Raw genomic sequence first — 22056 nt, 5'->3', positions numbered from 1 at the left:
ATTCGTGTGAATATCTGTTTAAATTCTGTTCATTATATATATATCATTTGCGTGGATTTATTTATAATTTTGAAATTGTGTTGATAACAAGAGTTGGCAAAGCGTTGATGGTATCCACCATAGCATTTGGCACAAACATATCCAAAGCAAGACAGTTATTTATCCGAGAAAATACAGGATCATGTGCTACAAGCCGAAATGGATCATTACAGAGGATACCATCTTTAGGACTCGTGTATCATTTGGTAATGCCAACCCTGAGCCTTTTTGAAGGCTCTTTTGAGGCATTAAATGTTGCAGCATGTTTGTCAAAATTTGTATGACGTTATTTGACCTTTTGGTAGTAAGAGTAAGAGGGTATACTTGATCGTGAACGTTACAGCGTGTGAAACACAGAACACATATGCCGGAGTTGCTTTGAAAAGGTGGAGAGATAAAAGCTGGCATTCATATTTAACCTTTTGTGGGACAATCTTGTGGTGGTCAGTCTGAATCGTTATGGAGTAATCTAATTCAAAATGCGGGAGACACTTATAGCTTGCTTGTCTATACAGGAGACACCTATAGCTTGCTTGTCTGTACGGGAGACACTTATAGCTTGCTTGTCTATATGAGAGACACTTACAGCCTGCTTGTCTGTACGGGAGACACTTATAGCTTGCTTGTCTATATGAGAGGCACTGAAACCTCCGCTCAAAATCTTGTTTGTTTTAACTGTGCCAGCTACAGACAATCTCATTCACATGCATAAACAGAGAAGGCTATGCCGGATGATTTCACATTTCCAGAAGTCAACTTTCCTTTCATGTCGAGTATTTTATCCAATAATATCCAACCGCCGCAGCCTTCTTTGTTTACATTTCATAACGTTTGAGATGCCACCGAACATGTTTTTAACCAAGATATCAAAGAGCGTCTTAAAATACCGCGCTTCATCAGTAGTTATCAAGATGGCAGTGAAACTTTCAAACTGTTTCATGTGGACATGTGGAGGGCATTTCCAGATTTGATCCATCACTGATCAAAATGATGATGGCTAATGCAATCCCCTATTTTGACTTTTTGTTTCATATGTTCCTGAAATTCTTCCGATGGAAAATTGACTAGATTTTACATTTGTGACAGGTGCCATGTAAAGTTGTTGTGAATGTTGTTGTTTCAAAATATCCCTGAAGGTAATATAACAACACCAGATACTGTACCGTTCAACATTGTACAGTTTGTTAGAAGTAGTTCTTAATGTTGTATGGATAACCGATTCAGTTGTTCCATAAAAGGAATCCCTCTCTTGACAAAAATACATAGTTTTTTAACTTTAAATGGCACCCTTCCTAATGATGTGACTTGATGCAATAATCGCTTTATTATGTTTCTCTTGTTAACATAATCACCTCTCATTGGTGAGCATTACCGACATCTGTGACAGTCTGATTAAAAGCCAAGTCAAATTAAAGCCTGACGTTGCAATTATTCTCTTAACAACAATGAAATCACTCTAATTTCCACAGTGACCTGGTGAACTAAAGTGTCCCTTCATGCTTAATTACCTACATGAAACGACATACAGTCATCTTGTAATTCATGCGTTTTCTTCTGGCAGGACTAAGTGACAGTGACAAGCCCTTTCCAAAACAATAAAAAAATCTTTCCAAGCCTGATCTGTAAAATATATTTTACTCCGGACTTAATTACACCCACTGAAACTTGAAAAAGGAGAGTACATATTTTGGTAGGACCACGACGATAAGATCTGCACGTGACTCGTACAATATGTGTTAATGGAGGCTGCTGTCAGGACAGTAAAACACATTATCCTTTTCGCGAACACTTGGTGTAATCAATTTACTCATGCATTCGTACAGTGTTCACCAATATATGACTGTTTTCGTCTCAGGATAACTATTGCCTCCGTACGTAGAGCTGTGGCGACAATGTTCACCAATATATGACTGTTTACGTCTCAGGATAACTATTGCCTGCGTTCGTAGAGCTGTGGCGACAATGTTCACCAATACATGACTGTTTTCGTCTCAGGATAACTATTGCCTGCGTACGTAGAGCTGTGGCGACAATGTTCACCAATATATGACTGTATACGTCTCACGATAACTATTGCCTGTGTACGTAGAGCTGTGGCGACAGTGGTCGAACATGGACTGACCAAGTACGCTGAAGTCAAAGTAAATCATTCTGAAATATGTTCTGTGCGACTCCACGGCGTAGTTTACCGTATCAACCTTAACACGGTCTCGGAGAGCCACGCGAGATTCCGGTCTCGGAGTGCCACGCGGGATTCCGGTCTGCAAGGACTAAATCTTTTCTCTTTAAGAAACAACAATGCTAAAGTGATAATATGTGTTACGGTCAGTTTTACGAGTTACGAGTAAAAGTTTCCCTGAGAATTATACACAAAAAAATCAAAGGAAATTCTATAATGTTCTGTGCATCGACCAATGGGGTCACAAGCTCCCCACCTTCCTGACCTTGTTCTCATTCTCCATGCTTTTGTATGGCACAGTTACATCTGCGTTGAAGTATATCTGGGCACCACATATGTGAATAACCTACCATATATAATGCTCTATGATCAACATCATTTCCCTTAGAATGTGCGTCATACTGTTTATCTTCTGTTGTATCCCACTACCGATTGTAAGTGCTAAACCAGCGAAGGATGACGGTTTCAACAGTGCACCAGATCGTGCATAAAGTCAGAGGGATGACAAAAGAAACATATGACGGTAGCGTCCAGCTTCAGGCAGATGAAGATACAGCAGTTTCCCGAGTCCCAGACACGTTCTGTGGCAACAGGGGCTGGATGATACAGCCATGTTTTTCAATCCTAGCAACGACAGCCTTGGTCGATGAGAGATCTGCCACCAACTATTTCATTTGTGGTTAATGATGTTTACACTGTTTACAACAGTCGCACTATTGATTCATTCCTTACCAACTTGAGTTTATTATAATTATGTCCTTGGTAGGCGGTTTGCACTGAGAACAAAGATACTGATGTAACCTTAACCTCATTAAGTCATAACTTGGATAGCATTAACATTGGGGGGAGGGAAGATGGACAACATACTGCGGAATAAGGGTAGTATGACAGAACAGGTATTGACAGAACCTCATAATGCTCATTGTGTGCATGCACGTGGAGTAAACAGATGCCTGTCATATGTTCAACATAAAGGTCCTGACATTTGAACAAGCCCGTTAGCATGAAACGTTAACATTGCTCCGCCATGTACCATTGCTTCCCTGCTCTCACGTTAACACCGGTACATATTCTGATCATGACACACACAGTGGTTAATTCACATAACATATCAATGCACATTTCTGATTACCTATTGAATTGGACGTTGGAAGATGCCAGACAGATTTTAACTAAGGGTGTAGATAGCAATAGTTTCCACAGACCTTCACTCCAGTAACATTGAACGTACAGTTCCGAGAGACATGGCGATTACCATACGATTTCAGTCGAACACAGCTTTGTTTTACCTGAATATTCAATGGTTCAGCACGTTTTGGGAAAAGAAAAATATCTTTGAACGTGTTTTTGGAATTCGAAGACGAAGTGTCATCCTTGTTCTTCTTGAGTCGGCGGAACACCCAAGTGATGGGGTGGGGACTGGTTTCAAAAGCTGTGCTGCGCTGCGTCCATAACTCATGCGCAGTGAACAGGTTGGCGGAGCTTGAAACAGTATGCATGCCAGCGTCTGAGCTCGTGAGCAATAGTCTAATCTTGGTTGTGTACACAAACAAGTAAATAATCTACTCGTTACGTAAAACAACTTGTTGATTGTGGTAAGCAGTCTCTGTCACAGAGAAAGCTCAGTGTCTGGTTTATTCACACCTATATGTCTGCCTGCCTATCTGCTAAAGACAACATGCAATACACAGCTTCAATCATTGACTACGTGCAATTTGAACTTAACACCTATCAGACTATACGACATAAAGAAAGTAAGTTGATTTATGACTCGTGCACCCGAGTGCCGTGTCTGCCACATTATGTAATTAGGAATGTGTGATACACATGACATGTTTTTATGTCTGTGGGTTGCAAACATACTACATTCATTTTTTTCGGATGACTGGATCTGACGGAAACTGGTGCAAACTCCTGTCAGTTTTAAGTCCTGCTTTGTACTTGGACGAATGACAGATTCCACCAACGCAGGAGTTCACCATCTCTACTGACATGATTTTTGATTGGATCGAGCTCAAATTCAGAGAACATGTATTTTCCAAACCCAACATCTCTATATACATTCTTCATGGATAACGACTTCTTTTAGTGTATATGATTGTGTTTGACAACAGTATATGAATCCATATTGAAACGACGCATCACGTACACAAAAAGAAGTTGTTATCCATAAAGAATCTTACTTTTTTGTGACTGGCTATACTTCTAAAATGCCCATCAAACAGATCATCTTTCTGTACACACAATGAACCCTCAGCATATCAACAAATGAAACAGCCAATCGGAAGCCGTCGTTAAACTTGAGTGCATATCCACCCGCTATGACTGGGTTCGGTCTTCCGAGGGCTTCGTTTCGGGGGAAGTAAGCCCAAGTACAAACTATTGCACTTTTGAATCGCGATTGTACGCTTATAATTTTGTTTATTTGTGTTTTTTAAAAGCAGCAATGTATACTACGTGTCATGAATAAGTGATAAATGTGTTTTAATTATGTTTGATTTTTTGGTTGCATGTGACCTTTAAACAAAAGAAGCAAAGGCCATTCAACCTCTATACGGACAATCTTTTTGTTTGTCCTTCCTGTAATTCTGCATCCCAAATTAACTGAAATCGTTGTTCAAATTGATTTTGAACCCTCAGATTAAACACTATCCTTGCTGGTGGGATAGCCATGTATTTAAGGGTTGATCAAATGACACTGAACACATCAAATACAAATAGTCTAGTGAGTAAATCGATTCTGGAATGGTGTCGATGAGGATATGTCGTTCAGTGCATCCACGACGTTGAGGCCATAAACTCTGTCACACATGGTGGTGAAGAGATCAAATGCTTTAAAGTCGATCCTTTTGTTCTCGTATTAGCTGGCCATTCATTTGTACTTTTACGCCAGACGGAGACATCGAGACCACGCCCGCTAACCGACCTCGCATATTGATTCGCTGATATTTGAATGGGCGGGGCGTATATTTCACTGATTGTCAAGAGTGTTTTGTGTTAATGACTAAACACTTATGTACATTTGTCATTGTTAGCGTGTTAATTATATGATTACTCGTAATATGTTCTCCTGAAGATACATACAAAACGCTGCATGTTTACACACCGTATGCACACGGTTTAATATCTTTACATCCATGGATCCCAAAACATAAAGTCAGTTCACTAATGGCTGTTCAAAACGCTTTTACTACAGAAGCTGCACCGCTGTTCTGTATAGTCAAATGCATAACATACATCTACCAATGCAGGTTTCCTATTTACAAAGCACTGGATTGTCGGAGCGGTGTGGGCATATAGGTGCGTGCGTCGTGTACAGGTATACTTTTCCATGTGTTACCTGAGCGGTTACGTATGAGTTCAGTTCTTGCTTTACGGTTTCATCAAATGGGCAATTCGCATTCAAAATTTCATCTAATGATGGCATTTCTTGCATCAACATGTTGTTACCCCACAGCAAGAGGTGTTGGGGCAGAGCATGTTTAGCTTACATTCCCTCAGCTCCTATTTTGAAGAACAATTACATTCCGCTTCCTGCTATGGCTGTCAGTGTAAGCTCTAAGCCACACGTTCCTCATGAAATTCTGACGTACATTTCTTCAGGTGTCAAACTGATTATTATTGGCAGTATGAATCTTCAAAGACTGCAAACAGAATGGCTATATTTCACTTTGGTAAATGTTGTCCGTCCTTGATAATGACGACACCCTATATAGCTAGCACAATGTCCTGGAACGAATTCAACACAAGTGCCAAATCCTATTTACAAAAACATTACAATATGACACGGTTTACATCAAGTATCTTACGGTATATTGTTTGCTATTTGGTAGAGAAGTTAGTAGTTTAGAAGTTGGTAAGGTGATACAACATACTTGATATTGATGTGTATCTATCTCTATTATTTATGAAGGACGTTTCTTCATGGTCTTGTTATAGTGTCTACTTCAGGACAGCCATGTCCAAATATTTCTACAGACCTAAAACTATGTAGCCAGGCAATCTTGATCTTTATCATTATCACACATTGTTTTGTCAGCTACCTTGTTCCTCTTTGTCACTTGCAGTAATTAATGTATATGACATTTATGGCCTTTGTTGGTCATCCCCCTTGGCTGTGTCTGTCATCACATCAACTGTAGAAGGAAGTGCTATTAGTTTCTCTATCTGTCCATTGTTGAATCTTTGCTGTCTATTTTGTTAAAAACTATATATATGTATGCTCACATCTATACTGTACGTGAATGTGAGTGTGGAGTCCGGCATTCCGAATGTCTGTGTAGGGAAGGCCGCGAGCAGGAAGGGTCCTGGGGTTGAGGTGGAAGTCCGCTTACCTCATTCATGTACACTTGTTTGCCATGTCTTGTGAAACCAAATAAAGAAGTTCGAACTAAACTATGCCTTCGTCTTCATCAACGTATTCATTTGTCTTCGTCAACGTAATGTTCATCAAAATTCTAGAGCTAATTCTCCTTCATCCTATCCGCAAGCCGATCCCCAGTCGACGCACCAACCATATATGAACCCGTTGACAGTCTAGTACACCTGATGAAGGGGCAAGTATTAGCCCATAAACGTGGTGTGTAAATAAATACAGATGCACACCCATCTCAAGTGCGTTGTATGACATATTATTTGTTGCCGTCTGTCGTGTTCAAACCACAATACTCAAACGAACCAAAGAAAGTTTTGTTCATTTCAGCATCAGTACTTTGTTGAACTATGGACGTGGAAGTTATATCCTCCTATATTTATCTCTAATGACAAGCTTTATGAGCTAAAATGTTGAAGTGTAAATTGTCGTCCGGTCTACTGAAGCCTGACAGTAGCATCAAACAGCATACTACAACATTACCCATGGATGATTTCTTACCAAGCCACAGAGCAATCTGGCTCGATTGTTTGCCAAAACAGATCTATTTGCCCGTACATGACCCAGGGTAGGAAAACATTACCACAACTGAACCTTTAAAATCAGTAAGGAAACAGGTAGTTGCAAATACACTACCGGGCAAAGGAAAGTTACTGTATAACAAAACACTCCCGAAAACGCAACACTAATGGCCCCGGTAACAACACAGGCTCGCAGCTGTCCGAAATTTAGTACAAGTCATGCATTTTTCATATCGCGAAAAAAGTTGACAGTGGGACATTGGTCCAAAACCGTATGCATGATTGTGACATATCCGGTGTTGGACAAAGCATGTATGTAGTAAACAAAAACCTAGCACGACTGGATTTACGGAGAGCGATAGGTCTGGCCAATATAGGGGCCTCATAGCCAACTAGCCAGAGCCGTCAACTGCAGCCAGGCCGCGATCAGCAAACTGATAAACTGCTACTAGCAACCAGCATTCGTGACGACCACTCCACCAGCAGACGGACAGTCCTTCGACGACGTCATATGAAAGGTACGAGTGGCCTTGACCTGTCTACACTGTCGACGCAGACTTCAGTTTGCACGAACTATATGTCGGTAGCAGCGGCATAGTATTTTGCAGAGCTGTTCGGAATGTCACAATAGCAGAGTTTGAGCTTTTCGACGCAGATACGAACGACTGGCGCGGAACTGCATTCAAGAAGTTTCTCTGTTGAGGAATGTGGTGTCATGGTATGGGGTGTTGAAACCCTTTATGTTGGGCTTTATACTACAAAATCCAAGATGAGTCATTTGGAATCATGACGACACAACGAGACTCCCACTGCAGGACGTTATATCTTACTGAAGGACATTACACCGAGCCTCCTTCTGCCGAACGTTGTCCATAGCCTCCTACTGCAGGACGTTATAACTAGCCTCTGTCTGTGGGACATTGTACCGAGTCTCCTAAACTAGGACGCTACACCCAGCCTCTTACTGTAGGACGTTATACCGAACTTCTACTAAAGGACGTAATACCAAGTCTTCTAGTAGGGCGTTATACCTAGCTCCTAACGGTGAGACGTTATACCGAACCTCCTACTGCATTACGTTTTACGTAGACTCTTACTGTGGGGTGTTACTGCGAGCCTCTGACTGTAGAATGTCACACCGAGCCTCTTACTGTAGGACGTCACACCGAGGCTCTCACTGTAGGATGTTACACCGTTCTTCCTACTGTAGGTCATTATGCATAGCGTTCTACTGTGAAATGTAATGGGCCTCGCTATAATGAGCCTTTCAGTGTAGGACGTTATACCAAGGTTCACACTGTGGGATGTTATAACGGCCCTCTTACTATGGGACGTTATACCGAACTTCTTATTGTAGGACGTTACACAGAACAACCTCCTGCGGAACGGTATGTATAGCCTCTTACTGTAGGACGTGATACCGAGCTTACTTCCGTGGGACGTAGTACCGTGTCTCTTAATGTGAGACATTACATCGTGCCTCTTACTGTCGGATGGTATAACGAGATTCTACTCCAGGACGTTATACTGAGCCTCTTACTGTCGGACGTTATAACGAGATTCTACACCAGGACGTTATACTGAGCCTCTTACTGTCGGACGGTATAACGAGATTCTACTTCAGGACGTTATACTGAGCCTCTTACTGTCGGACGTTATAACGAGATTCTACACCAGGACGTTATACTGAGCCTTTTACTGTCGGACGTTATAACGAGATTCTACACCAGGACGTTATACTGAGCCTCTTACTGTCGGACGGTATAAAGAGATTCTACTCCAGGACGTTATACTGAGCCTTTTACTGTCGGACGTTATAACGAGATTCTACTCCAGTACGTTATACTGAGCCTCTTACTGTCGGACGTTATAACAAGATTCTACTCCAGTACGTTATACTGAGCCTCTTACTGTCGGACGGTATAACAAGATTCTACTCCAGTACGTTATACTGAGCCTCTTACTGTCGGACGTTATAACAAGATTCTACTCCAGTACGTTATACTGAGCCTCTTACTGTCGGACGTTATAACGAGATTCTACTCCAGTACGTTATACTGAGCCTCTTACTGTCGGACGGTATAACGAGATTCTACACCAGGACGTTATACTGAGCCTCTTACTGTCGGACGTTATAACGAGATTCTACTCCAGGACGTTATACTGAGCCTCTTACTGTCGGACGGTATAACGAGATTCTACTCCAGGACGTTATACTGAGCCTTTTACTGTCGGACGTTATAACGAGATTCTACACCAGGACGTTATACTGAGCCTCTTACTGTCATACGGTATAACGAGATTCTACACCAGGACGTTATACTGAGCCTCTTACTGTCGGACGTTATAACGAGATTCTACTCCAGGACGTTATACTGAGCCTTTTACTGTCGGACGTTATAACGAGATTCTACACCAGGACGTTATACTGAGCCTCTTACTGTCATACGTTACAACGAGATTCTACACCAGGACGTTATACTGAGCCTCTTACTGTCATACGTTATAACGAGATTCTACACCAGGACGTTATACTGAGCCTCTTACTGTCGGACGTTATAACGAGATTCTACACCAGGACGTTATACTGAGCCTCTTTCTGTCATACGTTATAAAGAGATTCTACACCAGGACGTTATACTGAGCCTCTTACTGTCATACGTTATAACGAGATTCTACACCAGGACTTTATACTGAGCCTCTTACTGTCGGACGTTATAAAAAGATTCTACTCCAGTACGTTATACTGAGCCTCTTACTGTCGGACGGTATAACGAGATTCTACTCCAGTACGTTATACTGAGCCTCTTACTGTCGGACGTTATAACAAGATTCTACTCCAGTACGTTATACTGAGCCTCTTACTGTCGGACGTTATAACGAGATTCTACTCCAGGACGTTATACTGAGCCTCTTACTGTCGGACGGTATAACGAGATTCTACACCAGGACGTTATACTGAGCCTCTTACTGTCATACGTTATAACGAGATTCTACTCCAGGACGTTATACTGAGCCTCTTACTGTCGGACGGTATAACGAGATTCTACTCCAGGACGTTATACTGAGCCTCTTACTGTCGGACGTTATAACGAGATTCTACACCAGGACGTTACACTGAGCCTCTTACTGTCATACGTTATAACGAGATTCTACACCAGGACGTTATACTGAGCCTCTTACTGTCGGACGTTATAACGAGATTCTACACCAGGACGTTATACTGAGCCTTTTACTGTCGGACGTTATAACGAGATTCTACACCAGGACGTTATACTGAGCCTCTTACTGTCATACGTTATAACGAGATTCTACACCAGGACGTTATACTGAGCCTCTTACTGTCGGACGGTATAACGAGATTCTACTCCAGGACGTTATACTGAGCCTCTTACTGTCATACGTTATAACGAGATTCTACTCCAGGACGTTATACTGAGCCTCTTACTGTTGGACGGTATAACGAGATTCTACTCCAGGACGTTATACTGAGCCTCTTACTGTCGGACGTTATAACGAGATTCTACACCAGGACGTTATACTGAGCCTCTTACTGTCATACGTTATAACGAGATTCTACACCAGGACGTTATACTGAGCCTCTTACTGTCGGACGTTATAACGAGATTCTACACCAGGACGTTATACTGAGCCTCTTTCTGTCATACGTTATAAAGAGATTCTACACCAGGACGTTATACTGAGCCTCTTACTGTCATACGTTATAACGAGATTCTACACCAGGACGTTATACTGAGCCTCTTACTGTCGGACGTTATAACGAGATTCTACACCAGGACGTTATACTGAGCCTCTTACTGTCATACGTTATAACGAGATTCTACTCCAGGACGTTATACTGAGCCTCTTACTGTCGGACGGTATAACGAGATTCTACACCAGGACGTTATACTGAGCCTCTTACTGTCGGACGGTATAACGAGATTCTACTCCAGGACGTTATACTGAGCCTCTTACTGTCGGACGGTATAACGAGATTCTACACCAGGACGTTATACTGAGCCTCTTACTGTCGGACGTTATAACGAGATTCTACTCCAGGACGTTATACTGAGCCTCTTACTGTCGGACGGTATAACGAGATTCTACTCCAGGACGTTATACTGAGCCTCTCACTGTCGGACGTTATAACGAGATTCTACTCCAGGACGTTATACTGAGCCTCTTACTGTCGGACGTTATAACGAGATTCTACTCCAGGACGTTATACTGAGCCTCTTACTGTCGGACGGTATAACGAGATTCTACACCAGGACGTTATACTGAGCCTCTTACTGTCGGACGGTATAACGAGATTCTACTCCAGGACGTTATACTGAGCCTCTTACTGTCGGACGGTATAACGAGATTCTACTCCAGGACGTTATACTGAGCCTCTTACTGTCGGACGGTATAACGAGATTCTACACCAGGACGTTATACTGAGCCTCTTACTGTCATACGGTATAACGAGATTCTACACCAGGACGTTATACTGAGCCTCTTACTGTCGGACGTTATAACAAGATTCTACTCCAGGACGTTATACTGAGCCTCTTCCTGTCGGACGGTATAACGAGATTCTACACCAGGACGTTATACTGAGCCTCTTACTGTCATACGGTATAACGAGATTCTACACCAGGACGTTATACTGAGCCTCTTACTGTCGGACGTTATAACAAGATTCTACTCCAGGATGTTATACTGAGCCTCTTTCTGTCGGACGGTATAACGAGATTCTACACCAGGACGTTATACTGAGCCTCTTACTGTCGGACGGTATAACGAGATTCTACTCCAGGACGTTATACTGAGCCTCTTACTGTCGGACGGTATAACGAGATTCTACTCCAGGACGTTATACTGAGCCTCTTACTGTCATACGTTATAACGAGATTCTACTCCAGGACGTTATACTGAGCCTCTTACTGTTGGACGGTATAACGAGATTCTACTCCAGGACGTTATACTGAGCCTCTTACTGTTGGACGGTATAACGAGATTCTACTCCAGGACGTTATACTGAGCCTCTTACTGTCATACGTTATAACGAGATTCTACACCAGGACGTTATACTGAGCCTCTTACTGTTGGACGGTATAACGAGATTCTACTCCAGGACGTTATACTGAGCCTCTTACTGTCGGACGGTATAACGAGATTCTACTCCAGGACGTTATACTGAGCCTCTTACTGTCATACGTTATAACGAGATTCTACACCAGGACGTTATACTGAGCCTCTTACTGTTGGACGGTATAACGAGATTCTACTCCAGGACGTTATACTGAGCCTCTTACTGTCGGACGGTATAACGAGATTCTACTCCAGGACGTTATACTGAGCCTCTTCCTGTCATACGTTATAACGAGATTCTACACCAGGACGTTATACTGAGCCTCTTACTGTTGGACGGTATAACGAGATTCTACTCCAGGACGTTATACTGAGCCTCTTACTGTTGGACGGTATAACGAGATTCTACTCCAGGACGTTATACTGAGCCTCTTACTGTCGGACGGTATAACGAGATTCTACTCCAGGACGTTATACTGAGCCTCTTACTGTCATAAGTTATAACGAGATTCTACTCCAGGACGTTATACTGAGCCTCTTACTGTCGGACGTTATAACGAGATTCTACTCCAGGACGTTATACTGAGCCTTTTACTGTCATACGTTATAACGAGATTCTACTCCAGGACGTTATACTGAGCCTCTTACTGTCGGACGGTATAACGAGATTCTACTCCAGGACGTTATACTGAGCCTCTTACTGTCGGACGTTATAACGAGATTCTACTCCAGGACGTTATACTGAGCCTTTTACTGTCGGACGTTATAACGAGATTCTACTCCAGGACGTTATACTGAGCCTCTTACTGTCATACGTTATAACGAGATTCTACTCCAGGACGTTATACTGAGCCTCTTACTGTCGGACGTTATAACAAGATTCTACTCCAGTACGTTATACTGAGCCTCTTACTGTCGGACGGTATAACGAGATTCTACTCCAGGACGTTATACTGAGCCTCTTACTGTTGGACGGTATAACGAGATTCTACTCCAGGACGTTATGCTGAGCCTCTTACTGCAGAATGATATACCGAGCCTCTTACTATGTGACATTACATGGAGCCTCTATCTTTTGGACATTACACTGACTCTTTTAGATTTTCCCATTTGTTCATCACAACAACTTCTAAATGCCACCTAGGAGTAGCAAAAAGTCATTGGTCATACCAGTCTTAGGCGTAGTTAACCATTTGTCGTAATGTCATCATTCATCTTGCTATGTTCGTGCATTTCCTACATGCTTACGTTAAACTTTCTTCTCTACGTCAGCTTACGTTAAACCTTCTTCTCTACTTCAGCTTACGTTAAACCTACTTCTCTACGTCAGCTTACATTAAACCTTCTTCTCCACGTCAGCTTACGTTAAACCTTCTTCTCTACGTCAGCTTACGTTAAACCTTCTTCTCTACGTCAGCTTACGTTAAACCTACTTCTCTTAAGCAGACAGGTGACTGCTTTTCCCCGCCAATGATTGTACCAAGAATAATTCAAATGGTTCGATTTTTCAATTGTCATTAGAGTGTTACAGCATTCCTTGTTGATAAAACAATTTCATCTGTTTTGTTGATAGTAGAAACCGACAGTCGTATTCTTCCCAGGCACATGTATGAAATAACCGCTAGTGAAAGACACATGGTAGCCCTCGACACCGGCTATGATTTGATTTCGTTGGACTATCTGTCGCAAACACTGCATGGGTTATACATGCGATTCAGGTACCGTGAAATGTAGTGCTATGTTCCCCTACGAATTATGGATGAATGATGATGAGTTTGTTTCTTTCAAGTGCTATGTACATGCCGCACTTCTAAATTGTGGAGGTCATTATTTTTTCAAATATTCTTTGAAACACTTTATACTCGTCTATTCACAGACCTGTCAGCACAGGGTAACAGGTTCGACTTGACTTGGCTGTGTGAAGAAGCGGGGTACTAGTAGTAGAACGGCACTGTAACGTCGGTATCCTGTCGGTTCGCCATTCCCCTCCTGACCGCCATGATGCCAGCTCTGCTAGGTACTAGTATGTGCCTCGTCTTCTTCATGACGTTTCCTGACAGGATACCTGGGGAAAACGTCCGCCAAACAGTGTTTCGGAAAGACACGAAGTTTGACGATATAACTGTTGCAGAAAATGCTGTTTTTGGAGAATCTGACATTGAGACAGTCTCCTCCTGTGCCATATTATGCATTGACCACTCGGGATGTGAATCGTTCTTTTACAACAAATATCTTCAAGCCTGCAGTGGTCAGCCTTCTTCTCTGGACACGACTACTACCGGCTTCAATGAACCAGGATCCACGTATTTCAAACCAGTAGCTCCCGAAAGGGGTAAGTGATTCATGTCTTACTGAACTTGTACCATATCTTACAACTGTATTCAGTCTAAACAATGTTAAGCTTCAGTACTCTGATATAGTCTAACCATACTGGACATCATCAACTGAACAAGTAGGGATTCCATCTTGCTTTAGACTGACAGGTTCCAACTAAACAGATGTACATCAGTATTATTAAGGCAATATAAATACTTTACATATATATATATATATATATATATATATATATATATATATATATATATATATTATGTGTGTGTGTGTGTGTGTGTGTGTGTGTGTGTGTGTAGAGAGAGAGAGAGAGAGAGAAAGAAAGAGAGAGAGTTCAGATTTATGATATTCCCTCAATGGTTCGTGTGGCAATTATTAGTTAAATTAATATTCATAAATATCCATATTCATATGTTACTTAAATTGTACACTTATGTTACGCAATCTCTTCCCCAGTCGCTGGCAGCTGCTTCGACAATGTAACTGCGACTGCCATTAGCAGTGCTGCCGAAGCCGTATGCGGGTCTGGAAAAAACATACAGCTCGCCTCCCCAGGCCCCCACGCACAACCACTGGTCACTCGAGAGAGTAAGTGTACTGTGGAGCGGGTTATCATATGTTGTCAGGTTACCACTTTGTGTGTTTCGTTTTAAGGAAACGCCTCCAGTGCGAACTCATGAAGGACTTGAAATAAATTACCCGTACAGCCATAACTGGCGACTGTCGGTAACCTCTTATTTATTTATATGCTGCAACGTTCGACCATTCTTGACAAAGTGCAACCATTCGTGACAACTTTCAGAAAGTATGGACGAGTGAAATAGTCTTTATTCATTTTCCAAGCTAAAAGCATGCTCTGTTCGAATCCAGTATTCACACACTGCTTATGACCCTTGGTTTGTTTGCACCATATTACCACAAGTCCCATAAGGGACCAATATCGCCTCTTATACTTTAGCTGATCCGATTCAATAATGGATTAACGTCAACTTCACACACTTTTGGTTTGATTTTGTTGTTTGTATGCTAGCTAATGTAACTGTTATGTCAGTCAGTGTTTCTCCACTTGCAGTGATTATTGACGGGCACTGCATGGAGGACAAATGGAACGGGAACAGTGGGTCGAAAGTGTCCTACTTCTGCATCAGAAACTGCCTACTCGGCTCCACCAAAGAATGTACCTCCGCTGTCATACGATCAGATTATCTCTGTCAATAAGGACGACAGACACTAAAAATCGAAACATATTTAGACCATTTAAGTCTATTCTGTTAATGGCTACTTTCCTCTAATATCACCAAACCAATAGAATTTTGTGACGAATCACTTTCAAATCAAATTGACAACCCGGTAATACCATGGTCGTTTCAGTGCGAACTGAAACTTTTGTTCATGCGCATAGTGCTCCTCGTTTGAAAATAACACGACAGTATTATTTCAGGGTGAATATTTGACCAATTATCTATGGATTGATGAACTTGCTAAAAACCTACTTCTTCAAGCTGGCTTTTGAATAGCACGCTAGACTCAGTTATTGTGTTTTAACGATGACTGCAACGCCATTGAGCCACCGTGATGGAACCTAGGCGCTATGTAAATCAATAATTATTCTATTATTAATAACTGGAAACAAATTCAGATCTGTACAAGTGTATCCTATAATCCATAACCTTAAGTGAGAAGCCACATACATGGTGTCACCAAAATGTCCATCTTATTTCTCGGCTGATAACTTCAATATGATTTTGTAATCATGGATGTGTAATCCAAATATGTCACGTCCTGATTTACTTTGATTAGTTGTGATAAATTTCATGTTATAATTCTTTCGCTGCTATTAACGTACGTTGTATTAAAGACTGAAATCCTATATTAAATCAAACCTTCACACCGCACTATGTCAGCTTCCATGTTTTCACTAGCACCAATCAGTGTAATCCTCCACTTTAAACATTGTGCGATATAGTATGTCTTCACTAGCACCAATCAGTGTAATCCTCCACTTTAAACATTGTGCGATAAATTATGTCTTCACTAGCACCAGTCAGTGTAATCCTCCACTTTAAACATTGTGCGATAAATTATGTCTTCACTAGCACCAATCAGTGCAATCCTCCACTTTAAACATTGTGCGATAAATTATGTCTTCACTAGCACCAATTCGTGTGTATTACTCCACTTTAAACATTGTTAGATATTTTATATGTTCCCTACCAGTAATAAGAGCATTACCCCAGTTTAGGCATTGTACGATAATTTATGCCTTCACTACCACCAATCAGTGTGCAGTACTCCGCTTTAAACATTGTTAGACATTTTTGCCTTCACTACCACCAATCACAGCATTACTTCACTTTAAACATTGTTAGATGTTTTATGCCTTCACTACCACCAATCAGAGCATTACTCCATTTTAAACATTGTTAGACATTTATGCCTTCACTACCACCCATCAGAGCATAACTTCACTTTAAACATTGTTAGATGTTTTATGCCTTCACTACCACCAATCAGAGCATTACTCCATTTTAAACATTGTTAGACATTTTATGCCTTCACTACTACCAGTCGGTGTATCACTCCATTTGTTATTTGTAATTGTGTGCGTCTTCAATTCATTATCTTGTCTGATATCACTAGATTATCGATATCATACACCAAGCAAGTATGTTGCTGACTGTGGCTTCATCCAGTAACCAAGCACACACTACCATGGCCGAGAGTCAGGACTGATTCACTGGAGTGTATGTGGTCAATATGATGTTCCAGGTTGAGAGCAACAGCTGTAGATTGCTAATTCCATTACAAATACCTCCTAATACTAAGCACTCCATAAACATTTTGAATGAGGCACGGTATATGGTTGTTTTTTTTCATAGATCACGTATATATGTTGTCTTTTCTAAACTGCAAATTTCTGATAATTATTTTAAGATGCACTGTGTTTGTTAAATTTTGCTTAACATTTCGCATTGTTACTGTACGTTTTAGATACATGTTACAGTTTAGATTCATTTTCACGACCCTCCAATAGCACTTTTAGACGACGTTGTTAAGGCGTGGCATATGTAATCAAATGAAAGATCCCACAGAGGGTCCTAGTGTGGACAGTCATCCTTCATCCACGGTATTGTCATTGGGTACACCATGATCAGCTGTACAATGTGTTTTGTGGAAGATGTGACTCGGCCAATCTGTTTGGTTTGAAAGCTTGAGGTATTATCTAACAACGACACAAATGTCAGTGACCCTGGTACATGTACAAACGTATAATATCTGGCGATAATAGACACTGTTTGTAAACGTCTAGAGATAAAGGATGAATAGTCCCAGAAGCAAGATGTTTTGACGGATATGGTCAACATTTTCAGTATACTTTACAAGTATATTTACTCAATTACATATTTTAGCAACATTTTGGTTTGTCTGCTATTTCGGCAGATTTTCTCATAGCAGAAACACTTCCTAGCGTTTTACTTTTCAGTAAAATCTTGTGGGTAAAATATTAATGGGTGTTGCGTCCACACATGTTATGATACTTTTCAGTCAAGAGCATGGTGCAAATAGACGTACTTACAGTTGGAATACAAAAACAAAACATGAAGACTCTGGAACGTTAATGCTGTAAATCGTGATGAATGCCAGGCTGTCTAGTCTTAAAAGAACCCACGAATCCGTTGGTACATGACCAGATGGTGGCCGCATGAACACGTGCATACACCTAGTTGCGGGTACAGCAACGTGCAGTAAACTTGGACAAAGTGCTGTGACTATGTGTCCCTGTCAATTGGGTACCTCGCTAGGATGAGAGAGCCACAATAAACTCGGTGCACCTAGTTGCAGCAAGAGTTGTATACTCCCCAGGGAGTTGAGATTGAAATACGATGTGCTGTTGAGATTGACATCCGGTGATCGAGGGAAAATACCTATCGCCTAGAGAAACTGCCTTGCAGTTTGATTTGTGCGCTATACAAGAACACTTATAATAATAATAATAATAGTCAACGCATAACAACAACTTAAAGGTGTCTCACATTATACCACTGCTTTCATGATCTACTGTCGTCGATGCAATTTGTATTTAATGGATGTATAGTGTCCCTCATATTTTGTCCCTAATATTGAGAATTTTAGAGAAAAGACCATAGAATATATTCCATATTTACGAAGAGACGTTACTCAAAGCTGAGAAGGTTATTCAGAAACAAACTTTTTCATTCTCTAGCGGTATGGTTGTGGTAACAGCATGATGTGGTAGTATCCATGGAAACAGGTTATGTTGTATTCTGCAGTGATAATGGCGCAATAAACAATGAACACCTAACTTATCTTTCGTTGTTATGTCCTTTGGTGCTGCTGATTACACAACGGCAACAAGGAACATGTACATGCATGCACACCCATTACCATGGTTACACCACATCGTCAAGGAACCTGTACTTGCGTGCATACCCATTACCATGGTTACACCACATCGTCAAGGAACATGTACATGCGTGCACACCCATTACCATGGTTACACCACATCGTCAAGGAACATGTACATGCATGCACACCCATTACCATGGTTACACCACATCGTCAAGGAACATGTACATGCGTGCACACTCATTACCATGGTTACACCACATCGTCAAGGAACATGTACTTGTGTTCTGACACATTACAATGTATTGTTTGCCAAAAACAAATCATAAGCTTATAAGTGCAAACAATAATCCACTGAATCCATGTTCCATGTGTCTCTAGCCTGTATCTCTAACCTTTTCAGTGTGATCCGGGCCAGATTCGATTCTTTACAGACGACCGTTATATAGCTTTAAACAGTAAAGTACGGCATTGAACAGCAAACACAACGGGATCGGGTGGTTAGGCTTGCTGACTTGGTTGACACATGTTATCGGTTCCCAGTTGTGCAGATTGCTTCTGCTGTTGATCACTGGATAGTCTGGTCCAGACTGGGTTATTTAAAGACCGCCACCTTATAGCTGGAATACTGCTGGGTGCAGCGTAAAACTAAACTCAGTCACTCACTGAAATTGCTAAGTGTGGCGTTGGACAGCAAACAAAACTGAGATTATACACCTTTACCATATTCGTAAGGGTAGAATAAGGATCGCTTAGCTTCCTGCGATTCACGATGAGTTAGTTATTCGAGTTATGCCGTACTGGTGTGTATCCTGTTGGAAACATCTGACATGAAATTTTAGCTCTGAACTTACATTTAGTTTGTCCCTGGCAAAGATAGTAGAAGACTTTACTTTGATAGAACTCTTGAGCCGTTATTATTGTTAGCAAAGGAATGCTTTCGTGAAACCTTGTGAGCATGTCCTGAGCTAGCTTTAGCGAAGGACCAGAACAAGACATGATTACCCTGTAGCTGGGTTCTCCCGAAGGCTTATTATAGGAGAAAACTCGCCTCCGAGGTTTTGGTAGACAATGTGAAACAATGTGTTTTCTTTTACATATATACCGACGGCGTCAATGATGGGTAATTACAGTGTAGATGATCATTTAATGAAACTACATAACAATAACTGAAGCGCACGTAAAATCAATTTAATGATAGTAACTATCAGTAGATAATTTAACCCCATTACCTTTCTTCGGCCGGGGGCCGTGTGGTAGAGTGTCTGGTTACAGACCTGGGATTGGCGGTTCTAATGCCGTTTCGGAAAACATTTGTGTTGTGAGTTTAAGCTTGAACGATATTTTTAAATTGATTTCAAACACTCATGTATCATTTGAATGTTGGTGTTCATACAAGTTAGCACAAGTAAAACTTGGGAAGCGATATCACTTACGAAAAGTAAAACCTGGGAAGAGGTCTTTCAAGCGAAACGTAAAACCTGTCCCTTCAAAACAAAAATCTCAAATGCGGAAAAAAATAGATGACCTAATATATGGTGAGAAGCACACTTTAGGTTCATGTAATGTGTTCATGGGTCCACCTGGAATTTCGATGTGAAACACTGCAGACATATCATCCCCAAAACTGGAATCGGGACAGAATTGTCACACGTTTTGTCCAGGAACAAATTACCAGTAAATTATGGTTTCAGGTTACAAACTCAAAACCACAGGGACTTCGCTTAGAGCCAGCGCTCGAAAGACATATGTGTGTATAGACCCTACCCTGGTACTATATAATACTAGGGGAGGGTCTATACACATATATGTCTTTCGAGCGCTGTTTCTAAGCGATACAAGTCCCTGTGCTCAAAACATGTCTCCGATATGAATTTGGAAGAACAATCAGATGAAACATCGACCTTTATTTCCAGGGGAACATCATGCAGTTATTATTCTTGATCACAACGCTATCCCTAAAATAGCTTACTATACACTTGTCAGGATCTTCTGAAGATTGCCAGGTTTTAGTTGTGTCTTCTCACTGAAAAAGTAACCAGCTGCTAAATCCCCAGAAGTTGTTCCTCCGCGCTCAAATTCTTCACATGTATTGTCGTGATTCTCTCAGATCGTACAGATTGAAATACCACTGCTGAATACTGGGAATACACGTACTCAAAGTGTGCCTTGAGTGATCAGGGAGTGAAACAATGCAGAAATAATCCCTAAATTTGGATTAGTACACAGATCAGTGTCAGGTTACATGAAACGTGGTTGTGATTGTAGGTTCATATTTGGTAACTGCCAGAATTCTGTTTGCAGCTATATAAGAAATGAAGCATTTACAAAAGTTTTGTTTTGGTCACGGCCGCGGTGACTTCGAACTTGGTTGCTGCACCCTTGACAACAATATGGCGTTTTCGGCATTATCTCCACTGTCTTTGGTCAAGGTCACTTGACTAGCACAACTGGAGGCGGTGCAATCAAGCTGGACGGCTAAACAACTGAGTGAGCGTGCCACGGCTTAAGGGAGTACTACAGTTTCTGAATGTAGGGACCGCAGACCAAATTTTGAAAGACATAGAATATTTTTTTGCTTATTATTTTCAGATCTAGCAACTACTGAGAAGTAAAGAAATGATGTTTCTTTTACAAAAATGTATGTTTCAGCCCAAACAGGTCCCCCGACCGAGACCACCCATGTGATCGATTTTCGCATTTTCACAAACCAAATCTGGCCACTCGACTGCTCTAAGGGAATATAGGTTTTCATGTAAAAAAATTGTTCCAATCTTTTGAGCAGATGTTCATTCACGTTTCCCCAAAGTTTCCTTCGAAAATATTCATAACTTTTAAAGCTACAAGCAAATGTCTGAGGGAAAACCTCGTCATAAATACAAAAACAGACATTGCAAAGTCACACAATCATTTATATTATCATATTGCATTTTCTTCTGCCCAGTTGTGTACATGGTATGACTGAATATTGTGAATACCAATTCAGAATAAGATTTCTCTATCCTTTTCATGTCTTCTTACAAATATTCAAGAAAAAAATACAATTTTTACCATGATGCTTTTACAAAGGCTTTTGAGTAAAATCTTGTAAAAAAATCCTCTTTAATAGTGTTTAACATTCAAGATGAAATTATATTAATATAGACACTTATTTGATTTTTGAAAAT

At 41.1% G+C, this 22056-nt stretch overlaps 2 protein-coding genes across 2 annotated transcripts in view; one reads left to right on the top strand and one right to left on the bottom strand.

The window, feature by feature from the left end:
* LOC137297070 (uncharacterized) overlaps positions 1 to 22056 on the bottom strand; it is a 55882-nt gene that overhangs the window by 9129 nt on the left and 24697 nt on the right. The window lies entirely within an intron of this gene.
* On the top strand, positions 14192 to 16101 carry LOC137297391 (uncharacterized). Its single transcript, XM_067829394.1, has 3 exons — positions 14192 to 14522; positions 14978 to 15109; positions 15594 to 16101. The coding sequence occupies exons 1-3, from the start codon at positions 14192 to 14194 to the stop codon at positions 15737 to 15739; spliced, it is 609 nt and encodes a 202-aa protein (XP_067685495.1). The 3' UTR covers positions 15740 to 16101.

The sequence above is a fragment of the Haliotis asinina genome, chromosome 9 (genome assembly GCF_037392515.1).
Source record: "Haliotis asinina isolate JCU_RB_2024 chromosome 9, JCU_Hal_asi_v2, whole genome shotgun sequence".
Classification (NCBI taxonomy): domain Eukaryota; kingdom Metazoa; phylum Mollusca; class Gastropoda; order Lepetellida; family Haliotidae; genus Haliotis; species Haliotis asinina.
The sequence above is the reverse complement of the archived record's forward strand: the minus strand, read 5'-3'. Positions and strand labels throughout refer to the sequence as shown.